The 22,692-nt window shown below is 33.8% G+C and overlaps 1 protein-coding gene across 1 annotated transcript in view; it reads left to right on the top strand.

Annotated features, from left to right (window-relative positions):
* The window catches only part of LOC137634830 (cGMP-specific 3',5'-cyclic phosphodiesterase-like), a 362,765-nt gene that overhangs the window by 337,028 nt on the left and 3,045 nt on the right, over positions 1 to 22,692 (top strand). The window contains 6 exon segments of the mRNA XM_068367383.1: positions 262 to 415; positions 2,467 to 2,612; positions 15,643 to 15,726; positions 19,131 to 19,287; positions 20,731 to 20,795; positions 22,002 to 22,202. Of these exon segments, the coding sequence (XP_068223484.1) occupies positions 262 to 415; positions 2,467 to 2,612; positions 15,643 to 15,726; positions 19,131 to 19,287; positions 20,731 to 20,795; positions 22,002 to 22,202 (807 nt within the window).

Raw genomic sequence — 22,692 nt, 5'->3', positions numbered from 1 at the left:
CGTACATCACACGTGTATATATATATATATATATATATATATATATATATATATATATATATATATATATATATATATATATATATATATAGTGTTGGTTGTATTTTAAATCTACCCATTGTAACAGGAAAGGGTTCAATGTTGTAAAATATGTGTAATGCATAACACGATACCAACAACAATGAAAATAATACTGCTATTAAAAACAATAACAATGAACAAAAGAAAGACTTTCCTCTAGAAAAGTTGTTCCCCTTGCAGTCCTTAGACGCCGAGTCATACCGCAAGGTGATGACGCTGCTGGAGAATGCCATCCTGAGCACCGACATGGCCATGTACTTCAAGAAGAAGAACAGCTTCCTCGAGCTCTCGGACAACGGCGAGTTCGACTGGCAGAGCGAAGAGAAAAAACAGCGTAAGTAAATTACCCAAGATTCACCTTTTTTTTCTCTCTTTTTTTTTCATTGGTAAATAGATTTACTTTTTTTTTTTACCATTGGTAAATGTCTTTTTCAAATTGTGAAGTCAGTGGCTGTGTTTAGATGGATCAGTTATTCTAATTCATGATTATTATATATGATCTGTGTGAAGCGGGGTGAAAATCGCTCGTATGTAATACGAGCGATAATAATAATAATAATAATAATAATAATAATAATAATAATAATAATAATAATAATATATATATATATATATATATATATATATATATATATATATATATATATATATATATATATTTATAATGGCCTCTATATATATATATATATATATATATATATATATATATATATATACATATATATACATATATATATATGTATGTATATATATATATATATATATATATATATATATATATATATGTATGTATGTATGTATGTATGTATGTATGTATGTATGTATGTATATTTACAGTATATTTTTTGACATATTTCTGAGGAAGGCCCATCATTATGGTTCTAAACTTTATTTTTGATAACTAAAACGATGCATCAAGAGCTGTTTAAAGAATATTCCCGTATGCTATAATATGTAAAGTCGCATGTTTTGTCAATTTGAAAATCCTAGCGGGACTTGGAAATAATATTAAAATTCCCATCGCTCGTTATAAAATGTTCCATTATGAATTCTTTATTGGAAATCCGGATAGCTGATGCCTCTCGGGGGTTTTTGGTATTGATGGGCAAGAGACAGGGAGAGGAAAGTAATGGGTCTCTTTCTTTAAAGGGAACCTTATAGGCTAACTCACCATCTTACCATTTCTTGATAATTTCATTGCTACTCTTTGGGTATTTTTTTTTTCTAATTATGAATAATGTGTGAATGAATGCATTAGGATTAACCTTTTTTTGTGTTAAATTTTTATAGTTTATAAAACATCTTTTAAGACCTGACTTTTATATGTATATATTTGAAAAGGATTTGGTATTCTATATTAAACTGAAGGGTATAATAAAATTAATCAAAATGAGACAGGGAGAGGAAAGTAATGGGTCTCTTACTTTAAAGGGAACCTTATGGGCTAACTCACCATCTTACCATTTTTTGATAATTTCGTTGCTATTACTTGGGTAATTTTTTTTTCTAATTATAGATAATGTGTGAATGACTGCATTAGGATTAACCTTTTTGATTGTGTTAAATTTTTATAGTTTGTAAAACTGTTTCTTAAAACCTGTCTTTTTTAAATATATATTTGAAAATGATTTGGTATTCTATATCAAACTGAGGGGTATAATAAGATTAATCAAAATGGCATGTGTTCATTCATGCGCAGATGTATTACAGGACCAATAAACACCAAGGATTCTAGAAGAATGGAGTAATGTGAATGAAATGTGACTAACAGATTAGATATAGCAAATCTTACCGTTCATGATAAAGTGGAATGCATAGGTATTTGACATGTTAACATCAAAGAAATTTATGGTAAACTTGGTTTATATTATAGAGAAAAGACAGGAAAGTATTGTGCTGCATTTTTACCTCATAAACAACCCTCATAGTATTGTCACCAAATGTGGTAGTACCATCAGTGCATTTCATGGGGTTCATTGTTGACTCTACTAAGGAATCCTTGCAGGGTCCTTGCAGCCCCCATAGTCCATTTCTTTTAGCGAGGCATATTTGCACCGACTCGCAGCGGTGCCCTTTTAGTTCGGAAAAGTTTCCTGATCGCTGATTGGTTGGACAAGATAATTCTAACCAATCAGCGATCAGGAAACTTTTCCGAGCTAAAAGGGCCCTGCTGCGAGTCGGTGCAAATCTGCCTCGCTAAAAGAAATGGACTATAGTGACACCCAATTTTTAACCCTTTCTTCCATCTTGTTCCCAACCTCTTTTAACTTGCACTTCTCAGAAAAACTGCTGGTTCATCCTCGCCCCCATTTCCCATTGCATGGCGTTTGGCCACCCCTTGTTCATCACTTATATGGCCCAAATTACCAAACTCTACCTCTACAGTTCTGTGCGGCATGATGATGACTGCTTGTGACGTCTCGGCCATCGCCAAGCCGTGGGAGATCCAACACAAAACGGCCAAACTCGTAGCTGACGAGTTTTTCGAGCAAGGAGATCTGGAGCGGCTGCAGCTGAATGAACAACCCATGGTAAGATACACTCAGAGAGATTGTGCGCTGTTTGTTTTCATCGTGCTCTGATAAATGGGTATTCGGAGGTTAGTCAGGCCCGTGATATCAGTCATAGCAAGTAAGGACGTTATTATTTTTTGAAAAATTAACGTATACTGTAAATTACAAGGCTGACTCGTTTCTAATGTATAACTGCTATAAACAGCAAAATAGTATACTGTAAATTATGAGGATGTATATGCATGCTATATATCAGATGTAGTAAATTGTTGATTACTGCCTGTTATGTTTTCAAAACGTCTTATTCTCCTGTGAGTTATCGAGAAGTCTTTCCTTTCCCATGTTTTTTTCATTGCATATAATTATCTGAACATTTCAATTCTTTGATGAGAAATGTTTGAGAAGTATTCCTGATGATAATATAATGATATAATAATATAGAGTAATGTTAGTGTATGTTATAGAAAATCCCAGGAACTCAGATGCAATAAACCAAAAGGAAAAACTTGAAATACTCAGTAAATCCAGACCGATTTTGTCTCACATCATAAAGAGAACTTTATATATACAGTAGAGAATTTCGCAATATTACTTAATTTACTCTTGTGACACGTCTGATATTATTTACCTTGTTTGAATATCGTGCGTAGAGGATTTGCGGAAGATTTTATTCTAGAATACTGTAAGAACAATTTTTTTTCCATCTTTCAGTTTTTACCCAGAATTTTTATACGATTTTTTAAAAGAAGAATAACAGGGGAAAAGACATAACCAATAGTCAGGCAGAAAAAAAATGCGTGTGACATATTTGCACGGCGTGGAACCGTTTCGGAGGATTTAACTAACTGCTATAAACAAATCCCCTCATCCATAGAGAGAGAGAGAGAGAGAGAGAGAGAGAGAGAGAGAGAGAGAGAGAGAGAGAGAGAGAGAGAGAGAGAGAGAAAGGAAATGATTTTTGCTCTATAGTTTACTTAGATTTACTCCAATATCATAGATACTCATTTTAAGTACGCTATCAAATTAAACCTATAGTCTATACGATGATGTATAACATTATCACTTTATAAAACTACTTGGCAAGGATAACATTTGATGATTATTGATTGATTTTATATAATAAACTGGCGTCAAGCAATAGAGAATTTGCTCACTGATAAACTGCAAAGAAAGAAAATGCCGTTAGTTGAATACTTGTTAATAAAAAAAGACAGGATATCAAAGTGATGTTCCTTATGCATCGAAAGACCTCTGCCTTGAACGTTCATTGTTTCACTATGGTCCCAACTCCCTGTCCCTGGGCCCGAGCCTGAATGAGGCTGTCTCGAATAAATATTTTTAAGTCGGTCTTTTTCTTGGTTTGACTCAAGGGAGAGATATCTGAGGGTACCGTTTACTACCCCTGTCTCATTCGAAAGAAAAATAATGTGTTAAAGAACCCAGGCGACATATCTAGAGGCTTTGTATAAGAGGCGATTGACCGATCTGTACGGGGCCGAAAATCCAAGGGACAAAGCAAAATAACGTTAAAAGATGTTAAGGCATCATTTCCGTTAAACCAGTTGTTTTTACTTACTAAAATTAGAAAGAAAAATTTTATTGACCTTTTATCAGTAAGAACTTTTTTAAGAAACATAGATTTTATAGGTAAGATTTAAATTTTTATGTATCACAGATTATTACCTTAAATTTTTTCCATTATATTGAATATATATTACATTTTATTCATTTATTTTACATTAATTTAAATAATATTTTTTTCTTCCTGATGTTAATAGGCCAGCTCTGTAAGAGTTGAGTTTGACTCACTTGACTGGTTGATTTCTTTTTAAAAATAATAATACTAATTTATACTTCAATTTGTAAGCAGTGTGAGCTACAGATTCATATTGAATTTACTGATTTGCTCCATGTCATACGTTAACAGCTTAGAGCAAGGGTCCATGCTGATGTAAGATCAGCTCAAAGAAAAAGAAAGAGAGAGAGAGAGAGAGAGAGAGAGAGAGAGAGAGAGAGAGAGAGAGAGAGAGAGAATTTTCCATCATAAAATGGAACCATGGCATCCTCCCCGAAAAAGCAGAGAAGAGCCTAGATTACTCGGATCAGGCATCTCACGTAGCGCCGCCATTTGTAAACAAGGCAAGCTTAAAACACACGGACCCGTGTTCAGGATAAGACCAGTGTCGTTATTGGGATGAGTTCTGAATGAAATGAGCATTCTTAACCCTTCTGCGAGATGAGGCTTTAGTGAAAGCAAGGCACAGGTACCTCTCGGTAACACGACACTACAAGATTAGAAGATTCTATCAGCTCAGCCGCAATTCACAATTAGGTACCTGATGCTGCCATGACATTATGCGAAATCCTAAAGCTATTGAGAGAGAGAGAGAGAGAGAGAGAGAGAGAGAGAGAGAGAGAGAGAGAGAGAGAGAGAGAGAGAGAGAACAGATGGCGGCAACACAGACCATGTACAGCAAGTGTGACCTTATCACTTCTTCCCCTCACCCAGAAACCCTCTCCTCTTGTGGGGTCTCGGCTTATAGAGATGAAGGAGCCTGATGTTCATTTTTTTAGAGGCTTTCGTATTAAGTTTAATTATTTTTCTAACGTTTGCTTCGTGCGTAGGTAAAGAATACCCATCCGTCTTCTCTCGAGGCTTTACTTGTGAGGATTATCTTTAGAATATTGCATCATTCTTTCTGCATGAAAGCCCCAAATTTGAAATTAGGCAAGAATTTGTTATAAAGGTGGGAAATTTGTTTCGGGGTATTATTCGCAAATATTAAAGAATTTACCGTTGCACAGTAAGTTACCAAAAAGACGCATTGAAATATTCAATTTTAAAGCAATAACTATTATTAGTAGCGGTGCTATCTTCGAAAGAATGAAAAATATGACCGAAATGTGAAGCCATAGTGTTACGAAATAACAGGAGAATTGCTTTTGTTCTACTTGATGGATCTCCCATTTTTTTCTTCCTTTTTTTTTTTTTTTGTGTGTGTGTGTGTGACCTGAAACGTTGATTTATTAAGCCCGTGTTTTTGCGCAATCCAGCCTTCTTCAGTTATTAGGTTGGTAATTAAATTCTTCCTTAAAATCATAAGACTAAAAAGAATTACAGAAAATAGCACAACTATCGTTAAGGAACATACTAGAAACATGGTATTCAAAGAAAATTTATAAGAATTTAAATTGTCTGTTGCATTTGGCATATTCCCTCTTTTTTATCAAATTAACATATTTAAACTCTGTAATTTCTTCCCAGTTGCACATGTGTGCTGACTGGCCTTCCGGCACCAGTACTATCCCATCTGGCCCAAAACATTTTGTAAAAACATCCATACTAACAAAATCTCATGTACCTTCCTTTAATGCTCTTTTTATTTCTTCATCTCTTCCTACGCCTATTGACGCAATGGGCATCGGTTAGATTTCTCCAGTCGTCTCTATCTTGAGCTTTTAATTCAATATTATCCATTCATCATCTACTCCACGCTTCATAGTCCTCATCCATGTAGCCCTGGATCTTCCAACTCTCCTACTGCCTTGTAGAGCCCAGATGAACGTTTGTTGAACTAATCTGCTCTATATTTAACAGCCAATAATTGCAAAACATATACCCATATGAATTTTTTTATATACGCAATATAATCTTTAAGAAAAAATTAAAAAACGTAGAATCTTTTCCTTATACTCTTGGGATCAGGAACACCTAAACAAAGAGAGGTGGAGTTGGGTGGGGGCGGGGAGGGTTAGGGTTGTTGGGTGGGGGTGTAGGGGCCTTGCGCCAATAACAATAGATAGTAGGCTGCGGAGCTAATGGAATGAAATGATATCCAAGTCCCTGGCGGAACGATAATGGGACGAATGAATAATGGAAAAGAGGTGGCGCGGATAAGAGAGTAATGGGATCCATAATAACTTGGTGTAATATGGGAGGATGTTGCGCTGGACAAATAGACGACATTCATTATGAGACAAATGGTAAAGAAAGAGAGGAAAGAACTTGAAAACACAGTTTGCGGTGTTAATTATTATTATTATTATTATTACTATCCAAGCTACAACCCTAATTGGAAAAGCAAGATGCTATAAGCCCAGGGGCTCCAATAGGGAAAAATAGTCCAGTGAGGAAAGGAAATAAGGAAATAAATATATGTGGTATATTAACTTGGAGGCTGATGCTGGTGTGTGTGTGTGGGTATGAGAGAGAAAGAGAGGGGAAAAATTATTGAGTGATTGAATGCTATTATATCTGTATTACCTGTTTTATAACAACGTAATGAAAAATATCTTTTAAGAAAGGAAAAGAATAGTGGATCTGGAAAAAAATTTAATTTTGTAAAAAACAAACAAACAATGATTGACGAGTAGTTCATTTTGTTTTTCTCAAAGGAGTGCGAAACTGTATATATTCGATGATGAAAATGAATGAAATAATGCCTTATATAATGATATTTTTTTCCTTCTAAGCGTTCATCTTCCCCCTTATTGTTTTTGTTTGTTTATCTTACTTTAACTCAAATCAAGATAATTGAAGGAATCCATTTTTTTTAAAACAGAGACTGAAAAAGTTATATACCCACATATGGAGAGAGAGAGAGAGAGAGAGAGAGAGAGAGAGAGAGAGAGAGAGAGAGAGAGAGAGAGTTCAAATTAGATTTATATCCTTGAAAGCAGAGACAAAAATTGTTCACTAAGATCCCTTAATATATTTGTGAACACAAACACATTCACACACGCATACACACACACACAAACACACACACACGCACACACACACAGGCCCAGACCAACAAATATAAAGCGAGAGAAAGGTGCTAAGAAAGTCTGAAAATACAAGAGAAACGACCTGCCTGAAGCGCCCATCTAATATAATTACAGAGGCATCCATCGTCCAATCTGACAAGTGGTGGAGAAAATAACACCCCCGTTACATCACCTTTTATGCGGGAGTATTATCATTCAAATTTCTTACAAGACGTCATCGGATACCTCAGTCATTTGCATAAATTAAGGGATGAAATAAGGAGCCTTCCTCCTCATTCCTCATTTCGATCTTTTTTTTAAGAAGCGGGTCAAAGGTTATACGTTTTTTCGTTTCCTCCCTTTTAAAAAAAGAAATTCTTACTTTTCATAAAATTAATGTCGTGACTAGAAGAGTCGCCGTTGATGGGGTGTTCCGTAAAATTCTATATGAATAGGACATTTGTAATTAAGTGAGAAAGACCTAAGATGGATTTTAGATTAGCAGCTTGAGTCAGAAAATCAATCCTTATACAGTTTCAACAGACCCCAGCAGTATAGTGTAAGTAGCAATGGGACACAGTGAGGCGTGATCCCCATATTAGAATCCCAGGTTAACAAAGATGAAGATTCAGTCTATGTTTTTTTACCAATACAAGAAACAAGCGTTCAGGTAGTGAGTAGAATTTAGGTTTTGAATCGAGTCATTGTTGTTCCATGTGAAAATACAAGAACTGTTGTATTATGAAGTTGGGATGGCATTTACCTTACAAAAGTAACACTTGAATTAAAAAGGTGTTTAACCATATTCATGGAATTTAATTCTAGATAGGAATTGACAAATATTTATTTATTGCATTGATAACAAGTTTTGTTGGTTACTAATATGAAACTTAAATACCGGGTCTGGAATTTCATTGCATTCATGGAAATATTAACTTTTTGTTTCTTGTATGTATAACTTTATAGAACATGGGTAGAATTGAGAATTTTATATTACCATTACTATCATATACTGAAATTCTATTATGTTGCTAATGGTAATAACAACCTATCATCTCCATCTCACCAACGTTATCACAGCATTATCCTTTTAAGAAACAATAACATTATCAGTTATTATTATTATTATTAATTGCTAAGCTACAACCCTATTATTTTTACTATTATTATTCCTAGCCAAGCTACAACCGTAGTTGGAAAAGCAAGATGCTATAAGCCTAAGGGCTCCATCAGAGAAAAATAGCCCTGTTGGGAAAGGAAATAAGGAAACAAATAAACGATGTAAGAAGTAATGAAAAATTAAGGTGAAATATTTTAAAAAACATTAACATCATTAAAACAGATAATTCATATATAACTAGTTGGAAAAACAGGATGCTATAAGCCCGGGGGCTCCTACAGAGAATATAGCTCAGTGAGGATAGGAAATAAGGAAAAATAAAATATTTCAAGAACAGTAACATTAAAATAAATATCTCCTATATAAACTATAATAACTCTAACAAAACAAGAGGAAGAGAAATAAGATAAAATAGTGTGCCTGAGTGTACCCTCAAGCAAGTGAACTCTAACCCAAGACAGTGGATGAGCATGGTATAGAGCAGAGGTTCTCAATGGGGGTGAAATTCACCCCCAGGGGTGAATTTTGGGCTTTCAGGGGGTGAATTGTGACCGAAGTAAGTTTATGGGTGAGGAGAGCAATTATAGGCTTTGGCGTAACTGGCCTGTCACGTGGGATTGCATTATATCATGTGCTGGCCCAGGAAAAATGGATTAGATAGTAATATACAAGTGACCACCCAAGTTAATCCTAGGATTGTAAAAGGTACTGAAGAAGAGACAGATGGCTAGGGAATTAAGTAGGTCCCAAGAAAATTACTTGGCCATTCCAAGGTTGGGAACTCCTGGACTATAAATAACTGAGAATCTAATATCAAGGATCAAGTTGTGCAGGAGATAAAGTCTTCAGCATTTAGCTTGTTTTCAATTCAACTTGATGAATCAACTGATGTGGCATCATGTTCCCAGTTGATGGTGTTTGCAAGGTATGTTCCCTCAGGTTCATTTAAAGAGGAGTTTTCTTTTGTTCTCCTCTGGAACTAACTACCAAGGCCTCTGATATTTTGGAGAAGGTTTCATCTTTTTTTGAATCAGAAAATCTTTCGTAGGATAATATCAGTGGGTGTTGTACAGATGGAGCACCAGCTATGTTAGGGACAAAATCAGAATTCCAAGTATGTGTGAAAAAGAGAGCTCCAAAAGTGAAAGGCATTCATTGTATGAGCCATCGTCAGACACGAGCCTCAAAAACACTTCCTGCTCCGCTAGAGAAGGTTTTGGATCAAGCAATTAAAATTGTAAATTTCGTCAAAGGAGGGGCTCTCAACTCACGACTTTTCAAGCAGTTATGTACTGATATGGATGCAACCGATCATTCGCTTCTTTTTCACACAAATGTTCGTTGGCGTTCAAGAGGAAATGTAACTGAGCGAGTATTTGAGCTTAGAGATGAGCTCAAATTGTTTTTTGAAGTGCAAGGTAAAACAGAATTTCCTGCCTGGCTGAGTGATGTGAAATAGATCATGCGTCTTGCCTATTTTGTTGATATAATTGAGCAACTAAATAAACTGAATCTTCAGATGCAAGGAAGGAATACAGACATTATAGAATTCGTAGATGCCTTGGAAGCTTTCATGAGCAAGGGTAAATGCAGAAAATTTAGTAATGTTTGAGAAACTGTCATCCATTCTTGATTTTTGTGGTGAAGACAAGGTGCTTCCACAATTTGCAAAAAATGAAATTTTGTAGCATTTGACAGCACTGGAAAATGAATTCAGACGATATTTTCACGAACTTAGTGATGATGAGTTGGATTTAGTCAGAAATCCATTCTAACTGTCGGTTGAAAAAGTTCCTGATGATTGTCAAGATGAGTTTTTGGAGTTAAAAGGTGATTCGGGTGTAAGAGATATGTTCGATGAGAAATCAATAACAGAATTTTGGCCTCTGATGTGCAATTCCTACCAAAAAGTGGCAGAAATGGCTATCCATGTATTGCTTCCGTTTGTATCCACATCTTTGTTACAAATTAAAACGAAGCAGCGCAGTAGACTAGAGGTAGAAAATGACCTGCGTTGTGCTCTTTCAAGCACTCATCCGCGTATCCCAGAATTGGCTAAGAAAAAACAATCATAGGTTTCGTCAATCGATGAAATGTAATCTTCTGAATAAATATGATTACAGATTTATAATATCGTTACCCTATCGAACTTTTTGTTTGTTGCATCAGCTTCAGTTTGGCCTGTTAAACAGTTCTTATAAATTTAAAAAAACTATTTTACCTACATTCAAGTTTTATATATCCATCGATATTTTCAATTTGCATATAATTTGTAATATTCCATTATAAAAATAATCCATGTAAAACTTTCAATGTATAATACCGTTTGAAAAATAGAAAATAAAAGGATTTTTAGTAATATTTGCATATTATATACAGTGCACTTTTTGAGACAGACAAATTTGGAAAAGACGGGAAGCGGGGGGGGGGGGGGAATGACATCATTGCAAATGGTGAAAGGGGTGCATGGGCCAAAAAGGTTGAGAACCCATGGTATAGAGGATATGGCACTACCCAAGACTAGAGAACAATGGTTTGATTTTGGAGCTATAATGAGAAAGATAAGGAATCAAGAAAGCAATATAAACAAACGTTCGATGATAGTTATTTTTTTATGCTACTTCACCAGAAGTAAACTTTTATTAGATATTCACGCAATTAAGTAGCCATGGAGCAGAAAACGTACAATCACAGAATGTGAAAATGGGAGTTATTAAGAGGTTTATTTATATGGAGATATTTCCTTTTTTTCCAAAGTTCTAACTTTATTACTACATTTCTGTTAACTTTTTTTGGGGAAAATGGGAGTTATTAAGAGGTCTATTTATATGGAGATATTTCCTTTTTTTCCAAAGTTCTAACTTTATTACTACATTTCTGTTAACTTTTTTGGGGGAAAATGGGAGTTATTAAGAGGTCTATTTATATGGAGATATTTCCTTTTTTTCCAAAGTTCTAACTTTATTACTACATTTCTGTTAACTTTTTGGGGGGAAAATGGGAGTTATTAAGAGGTCTATTTATATGGAGATATTTCCTTTTTTTCCAAAGTTCTAACTTTATTACTACATTTCTGTTAACTTTTTGGGGGGAAAATGGGAGTTATTAAGAAGTCTATTTGTTTGGAGATTTTTTTTTTTCAATGCTTCACCTTTTTCATGACATTTCCCTTCATTTTTTTTCAGCAGATTTATTTTAATCAGGTAATTCACGGAATAGATAAATCATCTTGTGTGTTTTTTTAAAGTTTTGGCCATATCTTTTTTCTTTCTTTTCAGTAACTATTCACTTTTCTCTTTTAAAGCGTTATCATCATCATCAGCTGTTATTAATCCACTGCAGAACAAAGTCCTCAGACATGTCTTTCCATTCGTGTCTGTTTATGGTCTTTCTATGGCAGTCCACACCCGCAAACTTTCATTGTTCGTCAATCCATCGTCTTCTCTTCCTTCCCCTGCTTCTTTTGCAATCTCCAGGAACCCATTCTGTTATTCTTAATGCCCATCTATTATCTGTCGTTCTTATTAAAGCGTAACTTATGCTAGATGGACATCAGTACAAGATTGCCACTAATCCGGAAATCTAGGATAAAAAATCATGGTTTGATCTCTATTATCTTCAATTTATCGCAGAACTAGAAATAATATATATAAATAATATATATGAACAATATATAAACATTTATATATATATATATATATATATATATATAGAGAGAGAGAGAGAGAGAGATAGATAGATAGATACATAGATAGATAGATAGATAGATAGATAAATATGAATATTATATAAAAAATATGCACACACATACATATATATACATATATATATAAATATATATATATATATATATATATATATGTGTGTGTATATATATCAATATATATATATATATATATGATAGATGGACATTAAGAATAACAGAATGAGTCCGTATAATTGCAAAAGAAGCAGGGGAACGAAGAGAAGACGATGGATTGACAAACTAAGGAAGTTTGCGGGTGTGGACTGCCATAGTAAGACCATACACAGACACGAATGGAAGGACATGTCTGAGACCTTTGTTCCGCAGTGGACTAATATATATATATATATATATATATATATATATATATATATATATATATATTATATATATATATATATATATATATATATATATATATATATATATATATATGATCTTAATAGGAAAAACTACTGCTCATGCTACACGCAACACTCATTTATGGTGTCTGTCAGTGCTAAGAGCTAAGCCTCACTTCGTCCTTCTCATGTTATCTGTTGATTAAATTGTGAGATTTGCTGCGGAGATTGTATAATACTAACACTAGGCAAAAAAAAATAACTAATCATTTTAATCTAGGGAATTTGAAGGAATTAGTTAATTTTCTCCAACTTAGACATACGTACATGTACACACATACATACACACGTACCGATTTGTCAGACTTCTGGACCCCACCCGCATGTGTTCATATCAGATGAGATAATAGTAACCCACTTCATCCCGCACCAACAAAAGATATAGAGTGAGTTTCGTTCGTTACAACGCTCGGTGTCCGAAACTATACACAGGAAAGAGCAGATTTATATGTCTCATTACAATGGATACTTTGACTCCTAAGGAATTGCTGGGAGATGAAAGTCTAGACGCTCAGTGAATCATTCACAACTGCAACTGTTGTGGGTCTGATCGAATTTCAGACACGCAAAAAGAGCTAACGGCTATCAGGCACCCTTTGAAGAGCCAATGAACGTACTAGAAATCTAGATCAAGTGTGAAAAGGGGCAAGGATTGAGAGAGAGAGAGAGAGAGAGAGAGAGAGAGAGAGAGAGAGAGAGAGAGAGAGAATAAACAAAATCTCCAAAGCGAAGTCTACGTTTGCAATGTTATACCTTTGAACTCTGTGAATACAGAAGATGAACAATGTTAGGTTTGTACTGAAAGTTATGAGCCTTCTTTCGTTTATCTGAGAGTTTCAACGAACCCACTAACAAGACGTCTATTAATTCACGTCGAGAAAGTATTGCCCGTTAAGGTCATCCGATGCGGCCTAAAAAAAAAGCCACGTCTTTGTTTTCATTTGGGCCATGATTCTACGAAACACGGACTTACTTTTACCGAATTAAAAGACGTTCGTCAGTGTTTATTTAAGGAAAGGAACAACTCGAACGCTGATAGTCTTTGCTCGAACACAGTGAAAGGGAAAACATGAGATTGTTTATCGGCAGAGTTGTGTTTACCATGAAACAGAAAGATGGCCGACTCCGAGGGAAAATATTGTTTACATTCTCGGTCATCATGTCACCGTAGCTCAAACTTGAGTCCCAGCCTTGAGGGTCTTATAACTCACAGGGTCACAGCTGCGCACAAAGAGCTACGTCGGTGTCTGTGATATGAAATTGCTGGTACACTTTTTACCTCCTTGTAATGTCTGGGCGTAAATAATTGAAAAATGATATGGAAAGGACAAATAGTAATGTAGATCTTGCGTGTTGTTTATTCATAGTATCCGTAATAAACAAGAATAGAAAGTATATCCAAGGCTGACGCGAGAGAATTATAATTGAATTCTCTGAAATCGACCCGACGACTTTCCCATGAAAGACTTTCTCTTTTCTTATATTATAGGCAGAAATAACAAGCCAAATAAACAGTTGAATTCCCAAAAATCTCACGAGCTATTTATTCAGTTTTTGTTCAGTCACTAATACATTAAATTGTGTAATATTCAGCGGTATTCCCAGTTCTTGTATTTTTTTTCTTTTTGTCTTTCTCTTTATTCTATTTGTTTACATTCTAACGGCTATTAGGCACCATTTGAAGAGCCAATAAACGTACTAGAAATCTAGTTCGTGTGAAAAGGGTCAAGGATTGATAGAGAGAGAGAGAGAGAGAGAGAGAGAGAGAGAGAGAGAGAGAGAGAGAGAGAGAGAGAGAGAGAGACTACTATCGTCTACCAGCCTCGTGAATTCAGGTTTTGTATTTAGTGCTCTATTCAGTGAATGAAGGATTTGTAATTATCTGGCATCATAATATTAGTGGTCATTAATGCCGATTTGAGTATGCTTAATAAATGATTAATAGCTAAAGATAAAATGCTAAAATAATAAAAAATATACTTGATATATAAATAGCTTAAGGTAAAATACTAAAATAAAAGAAAAATAACTTAATGGAAATTTTAAGATTTAATATATTTAAAAACGAGTAAGAAGGCCAGCTTCCAATGGATGAACTTGAAGTGGTGTTATCTAGACATACCTTACCAGTATGTTTTGTAGGTGTAAGGATACCGATGTTTTTGTTTTCCCTTATATATTCAGTTGATTTGCGTATAATTGTCAGTAATGACGTCACGTTTGTTTTTATACCTTTCATTATGGAACATATTTGGTCTTATCAGCAATTCCAGATGATCATGTACGAGACTGCATGTGAGTCCGTACATGTCTTGTAAGTTAAAGCTATCAGAAGGACAGCAAATAAAATTTCGTCTCCCCAAAGCCCGCAAAGCTACAGACGAAGACGACCGATAAAGGGCACAGGCAAATCATTAATCATCAATACTTCGAGGACCTACAAAAGGACCCCCACAAGTGGCTGGCTGGGTCTAGATCCGGAAGGAACCACTTCGTTAGATTGTTCCCTGCTTTATGTCGCTCCTGCTGGCGGCTGTTGTCGGCTGCTGCCGCCGTCGTTGTTATGTTGGTGCTTTGGCCGAATAGGGAAGGGGAAGCTGGTGAAACTAGAATGGGGGAGAGAAGGGGGAAGGAGGAAGAGGTTAACAGAAACCAATTACTGAAAGGAAGAGCAATGGACAAGGGGAAAAGCCATTGCATAGATAGAAAGATAGATAGATAGAATGAGGTATATGATTTAATCAGAATGAGGAATATGAAACAATCTTCCTGCTATACATCATGCATGCAAAGTCTTCAAGGTCAGTGACAAAGCAAATGAAAAAGGCAAGTTATGATTTTTAATTCTGGCATAAGGAAGAAGGTGGCGCTAACAATTTTCCGACCCATGGACCCCCTATAGCGTTACTGTATGGCTTTCTGCCCCTCTAATAACCCATGCTAATCGCTCCCCTGGAGAGAGAGAGAGAGAGAGAGAGAGAGAGAGAGATGAAATAATTTACATGTGATATTTCAATGTATTTTTATTTTCAGGATATGATGGACCGAGAGAAAAAAGATGAGCTACCCAAGATGCAAGTTGGGTTCATTGAAGCCATTTGTCTGCCTCTTTATAAGGTAAGGATGATTTTGCATTTAATCGCCCAGACAATCTTTCAGCAGCAAAGATGTTTCGCCAAAAAAAAAAAAAAAAATTTAAAAAAATATCATTATCCTAACCGTCATCGTTCATAGGATAATTTTGCAATTTAGATTTCCTTTTTTAAGGGACTCCTTATTACTTATTAATAGCTGTTGCCTAAATTGTGAAACATGGCATATCGTACAAATGAAAAAGTTTCTTTTAATAATTTTCAACTCTTCTACCTATCTCTTTGTTCAGAATAGACTTTATTACCATTATTGATTACAAAAGTGTAATTTTACGCAGTACGTATTAATACACCAGGGAATGACACTCTCACACTACCAATGACCAGGTATTCACTAAGTTTCGTCAATCATGGTTATACCAAAAAAAAAAGATTGTAACCTTTTTTTCAGGGTAACGACTGTGGTATAGTTTCTGCATAATCATTAAGAGAGAGAGAGAGAGAGAGAGAGAGAGAGAGAGAGAGAGAGAGAGAGAGAGAGAGAGAGAGACAGGATAGCTTTCGACGTCATTCACTATCAGTTTGCCTTACACGTACACATTGGATTGATGATTTAATGGCGATGCAGTTGTTGTTTCAACTTGGTTATCTATTAGTCAGATTTATGTGTTAATATGAATACAGTTGCAGCCCTCATCATGCTTTCTTGTTATCCCTTCATTCAGTGGTGAAGTTCATCCCCAATGATGAGCAACAACTATTCATTAAGAACGCCCCACAGCTTGAATTCTGTAAAGCTATTTTCTTGTTTAATTTTACCTCATTTTTATATTACTGTTGCAAGGAAGGGGAGATCAAGTAGTCCTATATATTAAAAGATAATTTAACTAATAATAAAAATATCTAAAGAAGATTATTCTTTACGTATTAAAACTACTGAAGTAACATCCGCATGCAAGAACTAATAAAAATTTCAATTGTGAATACAGTATATGTAAAATAGAAAAAAAAATATTTATGTAAATACACTATGATGTATATATGTTATAAATTGTAAGATTGTAAATGTGCATTTCATAATAAAAAAAAAAATAAAGAAGACGCTTCTTATGTAAACCATTACTCGAAATGAAATCGCAAATCATAAATACATCTGAGGAAATATGATTTTGTATTAGCGCTTTTCATTTGTTGCTGTGCATAGCATACTAATCGTCTCGTATAAGGTGCGTTCATTTACGGGGATATTCCATTAGTCAAAAGTTAATTCAGATACTACGATAAGCACTAGACATCCACCACCCAAGGTATACTGACCATTATGGTTCTGATAGCCTTTCTCGTTTCTTTGTGGTTTGAAAAGACGTCGGATATTTTATTGCAGGGCTGTTAATAAATGCCAGGTTGCGCAACTATAATGAAGAAAAGGAGAGAGAGAGAGAGAGAGAGAGAGAGAGAGAGAGAGAGAGAGAGAGAGAGAGAGAGAGAGAGAGAGAGAGAGAGAGAGAGATGAGTTCATGGGCCGACTGCCAGATTGTTGAATAAAGCGTTAACAAGGCCATACCTCAGTAATTATTCTCGATTCAGTTATTGTCTATTTCAACACGGCAAAACCGCCCTCTCATCGATTATTCTCTTCCTGTTTTTTTTTTCTTTTTTTTTTATCATTATATTTTCAACTGTATTTCTAAAGTCATTACTCAAACATTATTTTTTTCTTTTTGGAAAATATAATTTTTTTTCAAATTATATTTACGGCACTATTTGAAATGAACATACTATTTATGAGTCTTTGCATCCTATAACAAATTAAAAGTTGAAAGAAAATATTACAATAGCCCCGTTATCTTTTACAACACTTCAAGGTAAAGCTCTTGTAGAAATCTGCCCCCTTTCAGCGTCAAATAAGCTGTTATTTAAATACCAATACATTATAGATAAATACCGTTGCTGAATGGTGATGCATTAAACAATATCTGCTAGTCCTTGAATGTTACAGCTTTGAAAACGTTCTGCTTAAATGGTTGATTGAGAAGGTAACGGATATATAAAGAGGTAGCCCTAGGAATTACAACATATCTTGCCGACTTAGAAACAAGTTTAAATTTATTTGTGGTCAATAAAATTCCAATGTTAATATTCTTTGTAAAATACAATTTAAAACAAGAGCCTCAAGAAAGTCTTCAGAAATTACTATTACTATTGTAAAGGAATTTCTATTTGAATTAAAGTTGTAAGCCTTAAGATTAACGTTATTTACTGTTCAATTTCTTCAAACTTCGGCTTCATGAGTTGAATTACAACCTGTTTTTGAAGAGTTGAATCTATTACTTAAGGACAAATAGCGAACTATAAAAATATCAACATAACTACGCAGACAATACATTAAATCCTTATAGGCCTTTCTAGAGGTGCTAAAGATAATTGATATGTATAAAAAAAAGATTATTAATTTTGTAACTCTGTGATAATTAAGATGATAAAACTATTGGTGATTGTAGGGTTTTTTTTTTTGGTTGATTCATATATTTAGCTATGAATTAAAATTGACCCAATCAAAACACTAAGTTTTCAGCCAGCTTGAAAGAAACATAAACTTTGCTATTAGGTCAAGACAGATACGAGATTAGATCGAAGATTCTAGGGCGACAATAATGGGCAATTTTGACCCATAAAATTTCAAAAGCGTCTTATTTCAAAATAAATAAATTTCAAACTGTCGAAGAAAAATAATAGCAATCATTGTAATAGAAAACCTGTCGTGGCCTAGTTAACATTTCAATATTTCATTAGAAATTTACACCTGTGTGTTTGTATGTAGCTTTAAAAGAGTCACTTATGTTTTGGTGAGAATAGTTTTATTGGCCTTTTATCGGACTGTGAGAATTTCTCTGTTATCAAGCTTTTAACTATTTTAAGAAACAGGTTTTATTGATAAGATTTGAATTTATATTGATCATAAATGTTCACCTCATAATCTATTTATTTTTTATCCTTTATTTTTACTATAATTTTATTTTATTTATTTTTAGTATCAATATAAGTATTTTTTATTCCCGTATTTAATCGGACTTGCCCTGTAAGAATCGAGCTTGACTCTTTGGGCTGGTAAATCTCCTCATTTTGATAATAATAATAATAATAATAATAATAATAATGATAATAATAATAATATTAATAATAATAATAATAATGATGATAATAATAATAATAACAATAATAATAATAATAATAATGATAATAATAATAATAATAATAATTGTAGGCATGGTGTCTAAGCTGGAGAACGATTAGTAGTTATGAAAATAATATAATGAAGTTGAACTCTAGATACTATACAGAAATAGTTGAAAGAATTAGCATAATCCCATGTGACAGTAGCTAAAGTGGTCATAGGAGTAATGAAGACGTCTTACCTTTCTCCCACAGGCCCTCTCGGAATCCTTCCCTTGGGTGAAGCCCTTGTACGACGGCTGCGCCAGGAACAGGGAGCAGTGGAAGAGGCTGGCGGAACAAGTGGATATGGGATTGACGTGGATTGACCACGAGTACATTGAGAGACCAGTTGAGAGAAACGAAGTAGAAGGTACGTTGGATCTCCAAACAGATAGATATTCGTGACTTGAGCCAGCTAACGAGGTGCAGGGTTCATTTGCATAATCCTTATTAAAAAATCTACTAAGGGTCGAGGAGGCGAGTTTTCGTTTACTGTTGTTCTAGTCATTTGCATAAAACTGTTTTTTCTCGTTTTGTCATTTACGTTAGATAAATCGGAGGATATTTTTCTTACATATCTTAAAGTTATCAGATGGATGACAGCAACATTGTTTTCCTTCTAAAGTCGATAGCTGTTACTGGCTATTATTCCCATCTAAAGAATGCTACCCCCTTATCAGACAGTTTGATATGCCCAGAAAAATGCAAAGAAGAAAGAAATAAAAAAAAAATTGACATTACAAATAAAAGGAACGCAAGAACCCTTAACATGGCCAGCACACATATCTACATTCAAGCTTGTTACATTTCACAGTTCTGTTCTCCTATTTCCTTGTACAATCTCTTGCCTATATTTATACAGGACGCCTCGTAGCTTTTTTTTTTAAGACGTTAAGGTTATTTATGATGTAAGAACACTCCTCCCTCACGCATATGGTTTTCATTTAAGCAGATGCAGCAACTTCTCATTCTGTCCCCTTAATTTTTTTTTTTTTTTTAAAGAAAGGAGATGGGTGGCAAAGAAACCAACTGAAATCTATTTCTATTTCAATCCTCTTTTTATTTAGTATGAGTTAATCTTTTCGGTATCTAGTAATATAAATATAATGATTCGGTACAATGTCACATTGTGTCCTGTGTAGATCCTTTTATTTATAATTTTTAAGCATTGTAGAATTTGCAACTTGAATAGACGCATATTTTGAAGAGTAATTCTTTATGCCTTATTCATTGTCTGATTTATTGATGAGTTTCACTTCTCTATCTTGGTAAGGTGTTTTAAGATTGTATTACTTGTTTATTTATGGTTAACCCAAGACTTATCTTTTTAAAAGACAAGAATGTCTAAACTATAAATCCTAATTATATTCTTGGTTTCAAAGTATTAAAAATTTATTTCCATTATCATCAGTAACGGTAATGATAATAATAATAATAATAATAATAATAATAATAATAATAATAATAATAATGATGATACTACTACTACTACTACTACTACTACTACTAACAATAATAATAATAGTAATAATAATAATAATAATAATAATTATAATAATAGTAAAGATGATGATAATAATAATAATAATAATAATAATAATAATAATAATGATAATAATAATAATGATAATAATAAAGGCAAAAGTGTCTTTCCTGATACATCAATCAAAGAATAATATTGCAATAGCTTTGTTTCAGTGTTGTTTTAGCCCCTCCTTTCAGTATGAAGCAGCCTATCGGTAAGCAACAAGAATAAAAATGACCACAACAATATCTCTAAAGGTTATGATAGTACTATTTCCTCTTCTTCTAGTTACCAGTAAGATCACACTGAATCCCAAGCCGACATCTCAAGCAACTGCGCCTTCACCTCCAAAGGTAAGATACCTGGGAAAATGATCTGATCTTTCATTTCCTAAAACAGTTTTTTTTATTCACTTGATATTTTTTATTTGTTTGTGCCATGTTATGAGAAGGCTTAATAGAAAATATGTAATTTTCCAATATTCCATGCTATTTATATTGAATATTCAGCTTTTGGAAAATTATCTGATCTTTCATTTACTAAAACAGTTTTTTATTCACTTAATATTTTTTATTTGTTTGCGGTATTTTATGAGAAGGCTTAGTAGGAAATATGTAATTTTCCAATATTCCATGTTATTTATTTTGAATATTCCGTTTAAACAGTTAATTGTCTTTGGAAAATGATCTAATCTTTCATTTCCTAAAACAGTTTTTTTATTCATTTAATATTTTTGATTTGTTTGTGCCATGTTATGAAAAGGCTTAATAGAAAATATGGAATATTCCAATATTCCATGCTATTTATTTTGAATATTCTGTTTAAACAGTTAGCTGCTTTTGGAAAATGATCTAATCTTTCATTTCCTAAAACAGTTTTTTTTTATTCACTTAATATTTTTTATTTGTTTGTACCATGTTATGAGAAGGCTTAATAGAAAATATGTAATTTTCCAATATTCCATGCTATTTATTTTGAATATTCCGTTTGAACAGTTAATTGCTTTCGCTAAAATCGAAGATTTTGCGAAGGGTATTTACGCCTGTCGTCGTTTATTTTTATTTTTTATTTATTTAATTTTTTTTTTTTTGTGAGCAACTTTACACAAAAACTACTGTATCGATTTTGACCAAATTTGGTTGATATGTGGGGTATGACCGAACGATGAATCTGTATCATTTTGGATAAGTACTTTGAAAATAATCACAATGTTTAAGTAAATGGTAAATATTTTGATAGTTTATTTTATGTGAACAAAATTACGAAAAAATTAATGAACCCATTTCAACGAAACTTTGTGGACGTGAGGGGTATGACCCAAGGACAAATCCATTAGATTTTGAAGGAAATACAAGATGTACAAATACGCATTGGACTTAAGAGCACAATAAGACTAATTGTCATGGCGAAGACATGCTCTGTACTGAGTGTCCCTCTAGTTTCTTATGTGTTTACCTGCCTCTTGACAGACATTGCTCAAGTGACAAGGCAAGGTCATGTATTAGCATGAATCTTGTCGCATATCGAGTGATACCTAATGTAGATTTGCATTTTCGCAGGGAGAGGAGCGTACCCGCGGCCGTCTCGGCCTGGGTTCGGCGTTGAAGGGCGCCAGAGCGTTGAAAGGCGGAGGAAAGAGGCGTTCCGTTGAGAAACGCCTCGACAGAGTCATGGATTCTTCGACAGACCAGAGGCCAGCTAGAATGTCACCCAAACAGGAGACTGCTCCATCCACACCTATCTCGTTACAGGAATCCATGGTAATTTTTTATGGTGTTCAACTGAAGATTCTAAATAAATCTTGCATAAACGAATTATCTGGTGTTTATAATAATTTTTAGCATAAAATATAATTTAATTTCATTAGGTTGTTCTTGCAAGAACGAGTTATCTAGCGTTTATAATAATGTTTAGCATTAAATATAATTTAATTTCATTAGGTAGTTCTTGCAAATCGAGTTATCTTGTGTTTATAATAATGTTTAGCATAAAATATGATTTAATTTCATTAGGTAGTTCTTGCAAAAACGAATTATCTAGCGTTTATAATAATGTTTAGCATAAAATATAATTTCATTTCATTAGGTAGTTCTTGCAAAATCGAGTTATCGACCGTTTATAATAATGTTTAGCATCAAATATAATTTAATTTCATTAGGTTGTTCTTGCAAAAACGAGTTACAGTATCTAGTGTTTATAATAATGTTTAGCATAAAATATAATTTAATTTCATTAGGTTGTTCTTGCAAA

This window comes from Palaemon carinicauda, chromosome 45 (assembly GCF_036898095.1).
Source record: "Palaemon carinicauda isolate YSFRI2023 chromosome 45, ASM3689809v2, whole genome shotgun sequence".
NCBI classification, from domain to species: domain Eukaryota; kingdom Metazoa; phylum Arthropoda; class Malacostraca; order Decapoda; family Palaemonidae; genus Palaemon; species Palaemon carinicauda.
Note: the sequence above shows the minus strand (reverse complement) of the source record. Positions and strands in the feature narration are given on the sequence as shown.